This window comes from Phoenix dactylifera, chromosome 2 (genome assembly GCF_051530095.1).
Source record: "Phoenix dactylifera cultivar Ajwa chromosome 2, Ajwa_hap1_PhDact_Kaust_v1.1, whole genome shotgun sequence".
Taxonomy (NCBI): domain Eukaryota; kingdom Viridiplantae; phylum Streptophyta; class Magnoliopsida; order Arecales; family Arecaceae; genus Phoenix; species Phoenix dactylifera.
In genome coordinates, this window is record NC_143191.1 from 22,211,578 (window position 1) to 22,222,475 (window position 10,898).

Sequence of the window (10,898 nt, forward strand, 5' to 3'; positions counted from 1 at the left end):
AGTCGACTCGGCAACTGTTCCAAATTTGAATTAAAGTTGCAGTCTTGACTGGGAGTCGACTCGTCTTGACCTGGAGTCGACTCGCCAACTTCTGGAGCTGACGTGGCAATTTTGGAGTCGGCTCATCCACTGAAGTCTGTGGATCCAAATTTGAATTTTGTCCACTCGAGTCGACTCGACTGTCCTGGGAGTCGACTCGAATCTCAGAGCCCGAACTCCCGATTCTCTGTCTTTTGGCTCATCCAGTCTTGGAGTCGACTCGAACTTCCTTGGAGTCGACTCGGCTCTCAGTTTCCGAAAGTTGGTCTTCTGCCTTTTGACGTGAAGCTTGTCTCGGAGTCGACTCGAGCTGTCTGTGAGTCGACTCGAATCTCAGAGGCAGTAACATGGTCTTCTGTCTGTTGATGGTCGCTCAGTCTCGGAGTCGACTCGCGTACTGCGGGAGTCGACTCGAATCTCAGAGTCCGAAGATCGTTCTCTGACTTTTTCTTTGTGTTTCTCTTGGAGTCGACTCTTACTACCCTGGAGTCGACTCGTTGAACATTGGAGTCGACTCGCGCACTTCGAGAGTCGACTCGTTGACAGTTTCTGAGTTGAAGCTTTCTGTCCTTCTGTCTGTTCTCAGTCGGAGTCGACTCGTACTGATCTGGAGTCGACTCGAGCTCGTGCCAGTGAACTTGAAACGCTTGGAGTCGACTCGTGATACTCGGGAGTCAACTCGAGTCTCAGACATTGGTTCATGCAGACTTCTTAACTTATCCAAAATACTATGAACCAAGTCTAGAAACACTTGGACAGGATTTTCACTGAAACACTCAATTGAATTCATTAGTAATCACAAGATATACTCAAATGCTTTGAGCTCATCAAAATCAAATGGGGTTTTAATCAATCACTCCACAATCTCCCCCTTTTTGATGATGACAAAACTTTGAGTATATATAAAGTGAATTGCTCATAAAACAATGAAGTAAAATCCATAAATGAATTCAAATGTCTGATAATTTAATTTATCCAAGTTTGAAAGGAGTGAAACATTAAATTTCGGAGTTAAAGCTCCCCCTTTCATTTGGAATTATATAAGCCTTCATATTATGCAATCAATTGTTCGGCTTATATGTCATTAATGATTTAGCTTGATTAAAATTCAGATTCTCCCCCTCAACATATGCATTCAACTATGTTTTGATTCTCTGAATTTCCTTTTAATGCTTTGAAGTTTTTGAACTGAATTTTATCTTTTTAGAGGGAAAATCTGTCAATTTGTTCTTGAGTAGGATTCAGCTAATCTCCGAATATCCCTTGAATAGATTCTGGAGATTACTCCATTAGGAGCCCCAAAAGAGAGATAATGAGCCTCGAGGTACCGAATCCACTTAGAACAAATTTGTGTGTGTTATTAAGAGTTTATCTTTTTATTTATTTCCATTGATTTCTTTTATATATTTTTTCATATTTCTCCCCTTTTTACATATTTTATACATATTTCTCCCCCTTTTTGTCATCATACCAAAAAGGAGGTAATCACACACAATCAATGGCACAACCAATCATCAAATGGCACATAATTGAAGATAAAATATCTACTCATTGTATTGATATGAATGTGAATACATGTGAGAATACAATAAGTAAAGCAAAGCAAGACAAAACACAACTCAAACACATCTATGTCCTCCTCGAGGATGAAGCTCCCCCTCTCGAGGATGCATCTCCTCCTCTGGAGGGTGTGGCTCCTCCTCTCGAGGATGTGGCACCTCCTCTGGAGGATGGTGCTCCTCCTCTCAATCGGCTCTGCTCCATGAGGGTGACTGCATCTGTCACATGTCCGAGCTGCGTGATAATAGACGTGGTGGCTCTGCTATGTGTAGTGGAGAGCTCTGTCACCGACGCCTGAAGTCCAGTCACCGATGTCTGTAGTGCGTCCAGCTTGTCGATGAGTACATTCGACAAGCGCTCGGCCCCCTCGGTGGTGGTGTGCATGTCACGACCTATCTCCTCTCGCATCTGTCGAGTGGAGCTCGTGACCTCACTCATGCTATGGAACTGGGCCTGGACCAAACTCCGGATATTGTAGATCTCTTCCCGTACATGAGCCGTCATGTCAGTCACGGCTGTCAAGGAAGGGACCAGGGCAGAGGAAGTGGGCGCAGAAGAGGGAGCAGGCACCGAGCCGCGGATCTCCCGAAGCAGCTCGTCCTTCAGATCTCGGACGATCTCCTGCCGCAGCTCCCGGAGCTGCTCTGTATCAATACGGACCTCCATAGATGGTGGAACTGAGGAGGAACGTCCGGCAGAGGTGGTAGGAGCAGGAGGAGTGGATGAGAGGTCTGGATGGTCTGGAAGGTCTGGGTAGTCTGAATCTGGCTCAGGACTGGGTGATGGTCTGGTGGTCTGAGCAGTGAAAGTGGACTTCCTAACCCAGATCCCTTCTCTCTTCCGAAACCCCATCCTGTGCATAGTCCCCGTACATAAGCGATCAGTCCATCGCAAGGCACGAGAGGGTTCCCTCTCAGGAATGGAAATCTCGTACTGCCTAAAAAGAAGAGTGAATAACATCCCGTATGGGAGTGAGAGCCTAGGTCTATCTAGGGGCTCACACATATACCTATAAATGAGCTTTGGGAAGTTGATCGGGGTGTCCTGAAGGATATAAGACATAATAGCTAAGTCCCTCTCATTCACAAAATCAAATCTCCCTGTCTTAGGGAAGATGGACCTGGACAGAATGCTCAAAAGGATTCTCACTTCAATAGGAAGTGAGCTAGCAGATACCTCATCTAGGGGGGACTGAGGTGGATGCCCTAAGACGACCGTAAGGGCCGCAACTCTATCCTCAGGGTGTGCGGGAGCCACCCCTACTAATGGAAGGTGAAGGATATGGGCAATGAGGTCCTCTGTGACACGCAATAGAGAAAAAAAAGCCGGCTATCGGAATCGAACCGATGACCATCGCATTACAAATGCGATGCTCTAACCTCTGAGCTAAGCGGGCTCACATAACAGAAATAGAAATAGTATAACAGCGGAGTGACATAATCAATCGAATTCGACCGGTTCCCCTTATTAGTAAATTCCGCTTTTGACGTATCAGGTGGGAATGGTATCGCCTCTTTTCTTTCCGCAATGGAATCGGCTTAAGCTCGACTGGGACACCTACTACCGTGCCCTCGATACCTCCATCTCCCCGATGGACGGTACTGTAAAACTCTTGAACTAGGCCAGGATAGGTGGGAAGGTCCAAGGTGAGGAAGTACTCTAGGCCCTGGGCTCTAAGCCTATCGCCTATGGTGAACCCCTCCCGGGAGAGATAGTCGAAATCGACAAACCTCCCGGAGGTGACGGCCTTCCCGGCCAACGGCCTAACGAGAACCACCCTAGGCGGGGAACGATCCGGAGGTGGTTGCCTCGCGGGATCGTGCCGCGCCTTGGAGCGCCGCTCGGGACCGGCCTCGGGACGGGACCTCTTCCTAACGACGGTCTTACGAGGCATCTTGACCTAAACGGGAAGAAAAATACCTAGAGAACGGTGAAGGACCGACAGAGGAAGCTCGGGACGGACCGGAAATGACCTAGGAACGGACGGAAGCTCAATGTCCGGCGAAGAATCGACGGGAAAAAGGGCTTGGAGACGATCGGGGATGACCTAGGAGTCGGCTCTAGGGCTTTGTGAACAGTGGCGGCTTGAGGAAAAGTGTTTGCGAAACAACCCTAGGGTTAAAAAGTCGGATCCCGACTGCGAGTCGACTCCCCTGAGTCGCGAGTCGACTCGACCTCGAGTCGACTCCAGAATATGCGCGAGTCGACTCTCTGTTAGCGCATGTAGACTTCGAGTCGACTCCCGACATTGTGCGAGTCGACTCCCCCTCAGCTGCCAACTTTGCGAGTCGACTCCCGCAAATGTGCGAGTCGACTCCCCCTTAGGAGCCGGCTCTGAAACTTACTCGAGTCGTCTCTAACCTTGGCACGCACCTAAAAACCATGCCATAATCGTGCCAAATGAGGGAAAATCAGCTAATTAAGGACTGATTTGATGATCACTGTATAGAAACTCTATTTTAACCTCATTCTAATCATCAAAATCAATTAATCTAGTGAAAAACTCCCACTAGGATGGATCAATCACTCCTAATCCCCTTCTAAGCACACTAAACCTCTCTTCACTTAGGGGTTTTGTAAAAATGTCTGCTAATTGATTATCAGTACACACAAATTGGAGTGACACATCACCATTCAATACATGATCTCTTATGAAGTGATGTCTTATCTCAATGTGTTTAGTTCTTGAGTGTTGAATTGGATTTTTAGTGAGATTTATGGCACTTGTGTTATCACAATTAATGGGGATTTTATCTTGTTTAATGCCATAATCTTCTAATTGTTGTTTAATCCATAAGATTTGAGCACAACAACTCACGGCTGCAACATATTCAGCTTCTGCAGTGGATAATGCAACCGAGTTTTGTTTCTTGCTAAACCATGAGATTAGGTTTTCTCCTAGAAATTGACAGGACCCGCTGGTACTTTTTCTATCCAGCTTACATCCAGCGAAGTCTGAATCTGTGTACCCTATTAAGTTTAGGCTAAATTCTTTAGAGTACCACAGCCCTATGTTCTTAGTTCCAATTAAGTATTTAAAGATTCTCTTAACTGCAGCTAGGTGTGATTCTTTAGGATTAGCCTGATATCTAGCACACATGCACACACTAAACATAATATCAGGCCTACTTGCAGTAAGATACAGTAAAGAACCTATCATACCTCTATAAAGTTTTTGATCTACAGATTTACCTGATTCATCTTGGTCTAACTTGCATGATGAGCTCATGGGGGTGCTGATTGACTTGTTTCCCTCCATATCAAACTTCTTGAGCATCTCCTTGATATATTTTGCTTGATTAATGAAGATGCCTCCTTCAGATTGTTTGATTTGAAGCCCGAGGAAGTAGTTCAGCTCTCCCATCATGCTCATCTCAAACTCACTCTGCATCAAATCAGCAAATTCCTCGCAGAGGCGATTGTTAGTAGCACCGAAAATGATATCATCAACATAAATCTGTACTAATAACATATCCTTATTTTTCTTTTTCAGAAATAATGTTGTATCTACATTTCCCCTAGAGAATTCATGTTCTAATAGGAATTTACTAAGTCTCTCATACCATGCTCTAGGTGCTTGTTTTAGTCCATAAAGTGCTTTGTTCAGTTTATACACATGATTAGGGTATTGATGATTTTCAAAACCAGGAGGTTGTTCTACATACACCTCCTCATTAACCCATTTAGAAAAGCACTCTTTACATCCATTTGATATAGTTTGAAGTCCTTAGAGCATGCATATGCTAATAATAGTCTAATAGCCTCAAGTCTAGCTACGGGAGCAAAGGTTTCATCAAAATCTATGCCTTCTTCTTGATTATAACCCTTTGCCACTAGTCTAGCCTTATTCCTTATAACAATTCCATTTTCATCTAGCTTATTTTTATATATCCATTTTGTACCTATAATTGGATATTTAGAAGGTCTCTCTACTAGATCCCACACTTTGTTTCTAGTAAATTGGTTTAGTTCTTCTTGCATTGCATTTATCCAATTTACATCATTTTCGGCTTCTTCTATATGTTTGGGCTCAAAGTGTGAAACAAAAGCTAGATGGTTATTTAGATTTCTAAGTGAAGCTCTAGTCCTAACCGGTTGAGATGGATCATCTAGAATGAGTTCCTTAGGATGCCCGTGAGCATACCTCCAAGCTTTTGTTAGCCCATGATCCACAATAGCCTCTTGGCTTGATGATTCTCCTTCAATCAACTTTTGATTATCATCTTGTAATCCCATCTCATCTATCTTTTCCTCAAGTATTTCAACATCATCATCAAAATTAACTTTCTTACTAGAGGAGATGTCACTAGAGTCATCAAATACTACATGTATAGATTCTTCTATGACTAAGGTTCTTTTATTAAATACTCTATAGGCTTTACTAGTTGTATAGAGTCAAATTTACCTAGATTATCTTTCCCATTATTATGAACAAAACACCTACATCCAAAAACATGAAAGTAATTAACTTTTGGTTTTCTGTTTTTCCAAAGTTCATAAGGTGTTTTCTTTATAATGGGTCTTAACAAAACTCTATTTAATATATGGCAAGACGTATTAATGGCTTCTCCCCAAAAGTACTTAGGGAGGTAACTTTCACATAACATAGTTCTAGCCATTTCTTCTAGTGTTCTATTTTTCCTTTCCACAACTCCATTTTGTTGTGGTGTCCTAGGTGCTGAAAAATTATGGATTATCCCCTTTTTACTACAAAACTCCTCAAATGACTGATTTTCGAATTCGGTACCATGGTCACTTCTAATAGCTATTACTGAGTTATCTCTAGCATTGGTTACTTCTTTATGGAATTTCTTAAAGACAGAAAATGCTTTATCCTTATGTGCTAGGAACATGACCCATGTGTACCTAGAATAATCATCTACAATGACTAGACCATATTTATTTCCACCTAGGCTTGTTGTTCTAGTTGGACCGAATAGATCCATGTGTAATAATTCTAGAGGTCTAGAAGTAGAGACACATTTTATGGATTTAAATGAGTTCATAGATTGTTTGCCAAATTGACATGCTTCACATATTTTGTTCTTTTCAAATTTTAATTTTGGCAAACCTATCACGGAGTCTCTTTTAACTAGTTTAGTTATTGTGTCCATGCTTGCATGACCTAACTTACGGTGCCATAACCAACTAGCATCATTATCTCTAGTTTCATTTACAACTAGACATTGGTTATGTTTTGCAAGATCTTCTAGGGCTACAACATATACATTTCCACGTCTAATTCCTTTAAAAACTAAACTATTATCATTAGGATTTGTTATAATGCATAGTGATGGTTTAAACATAACATCATATCCTATATCACATAATTGACTAATACTTAACAAGTTATGCTTAAGACCATCAACATATCTAACATTATCTATAAAAGTAGAAGGGGTGATTTGAACTTTACCAATACCAATGATATGACCTTGGTTGTTGTCTCCAAAAGTCACAACACCTCCCTTCTTAGCTTCAAGGGCGAAAAATTGATCTTTATCACCCGTCATGTGCCTTGAGCAGCCACTATCCAAATACCAGCGGTTTTTGTTGACCTTGGCTGCAAGACACTCCTACACAAGCAAATCATGTCATCTTAGGTACCCAAGTTTTCTTGGGTCCTTCATGGTTAGTCAAGTTGGTTCCTTTTGGAACCCATACCCTTTTAATTTTTCTTTTTGTTTTACTTTTCCTATAGTCACATGCATTTGCCTTATGTCCTATAGTTCCACAACAAAAGCAGGTTATTTTCTTAGTTTTAGTTTCTCCAACTTTAACAAAGAAGTTACTAAGAAGTTTTTGTTTATTTCTTGGTTTATACCCTAAACCCGCTTTATTAAATACTGCTCGTTGACTATTTAGTATCATATTTAACTTTTCAGAACTATACGTAAACTTTTCAACTAAAGGTTTGTATTTTCCAAGTTCTTTAGTTAATGTTTGATTTTCTGCTTTTAAATCATTTAGTTCTTTTGTGAGATCCTTGTTTAAGATTTGTTTATGGTTTTTAAGTTCTGAAAGTTCCTTAGTTAGTTTTTCATTATCTTTTGTTAAGTTGTTAGTCTTCTTAATTAAGAGTTGATTGCTTGTCTTAAGTTCTAGATTTTCTTTGGTAAGATTATCTTTATCCTTAATTAATGAATCATGTTTATGAATGTAAGTTTGGTTAGTTACTTTTAGTTCTCTGTTTTTAACATTTATATTCTTATATTCAATCATTAATTCATTAAACGCATCATAAAGTTCATCAAATGTAAAATCAAAATGCGTATCGGAAGTTACCTCGTTTTCGTTGGCCATGAAGCAGAAATTGGCCTTCTCTTCTTGTTCTTCATCCGATGATGAAGATGATGCGTCGGAGTCCGATAGGGTGGTGACAAGGGCTTTCTTCTTCTTCTTGTACTTGCTGCCCTTCTTTAGTAAGGGACACTCAGCTCTGATGTGTCCCGGCTTTTTGCACTCATAGCACCAAATCCCCTCATTTTCTCTTTCCTTATCTTTGTCCTTGCGGTAGGAATTTGAGGGGCCTCTCCTTTGATGATAGGACTTCTTGTGGTTGATAAATTTCTTGAACTTGCGCACAAGAAGTGCCTCACCACCATCTTCCTCATCTTCTTCTTCTTCACTACTGCTACTGCAAGATAAATCTTTGTTAGATGAAGTAGACTTTAAAGCTATTACCTTTTTCTTATGGGAGGACTCTTCCTCGTTGTGTTGTTTCATGGTGAGCTCGTGCGTCATAAGGGATCCAAGAAGCTCCTCAAGTGGTAGCTTGTTCAAGTCCTTGGCTTCTTGGATTGCCGTCACTTTAGCTTCCCATGACCTTGGTAGACACCGAAGGATTTTCCTGACAAGCTCACTGTTAGTATAGTTCTTGCCAAGGCTTTTTAGGGCATTGACAATATCAGTAAACCTAGTGAACATGCATGTGATTGTTTCATTTGAATCCATTTTAAATAGTTCATATTTATGAACCAAGATGTTTATTTTGGATTCCTTGACTTGATTCGTTCCCTCATGGGTCACTTCAAGTCTGTCCCAAATTTCTTTTGCAGAATTACAAGTTGAAACCCTATTGAATTCATTACGGTCTAAGGCACAATAAAACACATTCATAGCTTTAGAGTTTAATTGTGCCTTCCTCATGTCATGTTCATCCCAATCCGTTTCTAGTTTGGGTACCTTGACACCATCTACATATATGGATGGGATGTATGGGCCATTCACTACAATGGTCCACATCTCATAGTCTTGGGCTTGGATGAATATTCTCATCCTAGCCTTCCAGTATGAGTAGTCGGATCCATTGAAGAAAGGAGGTCTTTGGGTGGACTGACCCTCAATGTGAGAAGATCCAAATGGGGTTGTCATTTTGATCTTTTAACTCTTGAGTGGAAGAGTTTTGGCTCTGATACCACTTGTTGCCCAGATAGACAACCCAAGAGGGGGGGTGAATTGGGTTTTAAATTAATTTGGATAATTAAAACGTTATGGATGATTAATTAAAAACTATTGCAAGTTATTTAATTAATGCTAAGTGCTGTGAGTGATGTGAGAGGAAGAAGAGAAGAGACAATCCAATGCAAACACAGAGTTTTATAGTGGTTCGGAGCTACCTCTTGCTCCTACGTCCACTCCCCAAGTCTCTCTTGGGAATTCACTATAACCCCCTTGGATTACAGCCGGTTGTTTTGCAAGCTCACAACCAAACTTGTTTTACGAGCTCACAACGAACTCGGTCGGTTTTCCCAGGCTCACCGACTAGAACCAACCCCGATTGTTTTCCCGGGCTCACAATCAAACCCTTACACACGTTGGTTTTTAACTTGGCTCACCAACCAACCTTAAACCCCTTGATTCAATCCCCCGATTGAATCAAGTAAATACAAGAGATAGAAGAAAACAGAAAATAGCTTCTCAAAAAGCAGATTTAAAACAATATAATCGTAAAGGAGTTAGAAGCCCTCAAACGCTTTTAAGCTGGTGAAGAGGTATGGCTTCTGGAACTCCGGTCTCCTCTTGAAAGAGTGGTCGACTTGAATGCAGGAGGAGGAAGCTTTGATTGTTGGGAAGAAGTTGTTGGAGCAGTAAATGCAGATCTTCTCTTTTTCGTTTAAGAGCACTTGGAGAGCTTGAAAACTTGAATGCTTGGAGTGGAATATCTGTTCTCTACCTTGCTACAGTCCTCTGTGGCAATTTAAGCCAACCCCCACGGAAACTAGCCGTTACTCTGCTTTTTCTGGCCGTTCTGCACACTCTGCGCAGCCTGACAATATGACCGTTGGTGGGTTGGAGTCGACTCGCGCGATCAGGAGTCGACTCGGCTGTAGCAGGAGTCGACTCACGCTTTTCCGGAGTCGACTCGGCAACTGTTCCAAATTTGAATTAAAGTTGCAGTCTTGACTGGGAGTCGACTCGTCTTGACCTGGAGTCGACTCGCCAACTTCTGGAGCTGACGTGGCAATTTTGGAGTCGGCTCATCCACTGAAGTCCGTGGATCCAAATTTGAATTTTGTCCACTCGAGTCGACTCGACTGTCCTGGGAGTCGACTCGAATCTCAGAGCCCGAACTCCCGATTCTCTGTCTTTTGGCTCATCCAGTCTTGGAGTCGACTCGAACTTCCTTGGAGTCGACTCGGCTCTCAGTTTCCGAAAGTTGGTCTTCTGCCTTTTGACGTGAAGCTTGTCTCGGAGTCGACTCGAGCTGTCTGTGAGTCGACTCGAATCTCAGAGGCAGTAACATGGTCTTCTGTCTGTTGATGGTCGCTCAGTCTCGGAGTCGACTCGCGTACTGCGGGAGTCGACTCGAATCTCAGAGTCCGAAGATCGTTCTCTGACTTTTTCTTTGTGTTTCTCTTGGAGTCGACTCTTACTACCCTGGAGTCGACTCATTGAACATTGGAGTCGACTCGCGCACTTCGGGAGTCGGCTCGTTGACAGTTTCTGAGTTGAAGCTTTCTGTCCTTCTGTCTGTTCTCAGTCGGAGTCGACTCGTACTGATCTGGAGTCGACTCGAGCTCGTGCCAGTGAACTTGATACGCTTGGAGTCGACTCGTGATACTCGGGAGTTGACTCGAGTCTCAGACATTGGTTCATGCAGACTTCTTAACTTATCCAAAATACTATGAACCAAGTCTAGAAACACTTGGACAGGATTTTCACTGAAACACTCAATTGAATTCATTAGTAATCACAAGATATACTCAAATGCTTTGAGCTCATCAAAATCAAATGGGGTTTTAATCAATCACTCCACACCCTCACATTCTTCAGACCTCCCCACCAAGAAAAAAAAA

At 42.2% G+C, this 10,898-nt stretch overlaps 1 protein-coding gene and 1 non-coding gene across 4 annotated transcripts in view; both read right to left on the reverse strand.

Moving 5' to 3' along the window:
- The window catches only part of LOC149768243 (DNA oxidative demethylase ALKBH2-like), a 39,785-nt gene extending 34,714 nt beyond the window's left edge, over nucleotides 1-5,071 (reverse strand). For all 3 annotated transcript variants that reach the window (XM_089928787.1, XM_089928785.1, XM_089928786.1), the window contains exon 1: nucleotides 4,792-5,071. In XM_089928787.1, the coding sequence (XP_089784913.1) occupies nucleotides 4,792-5,071 (280 nt within the window). The remainder of the gene's footprint in view (nucleotides 1-4,791) is intronic.
- Nucleotides 2,923-2,995, reverse strand: TRNAT-UGU (transfer RNA threonine (anticodon UGU)). The gene has a single exon. It is a non-coding gene; the product is annotated as a tRNA-Thr (tRNA).
- Nucleotides 5,072-10,898: the final 5,827 nt, after the last annotated feature.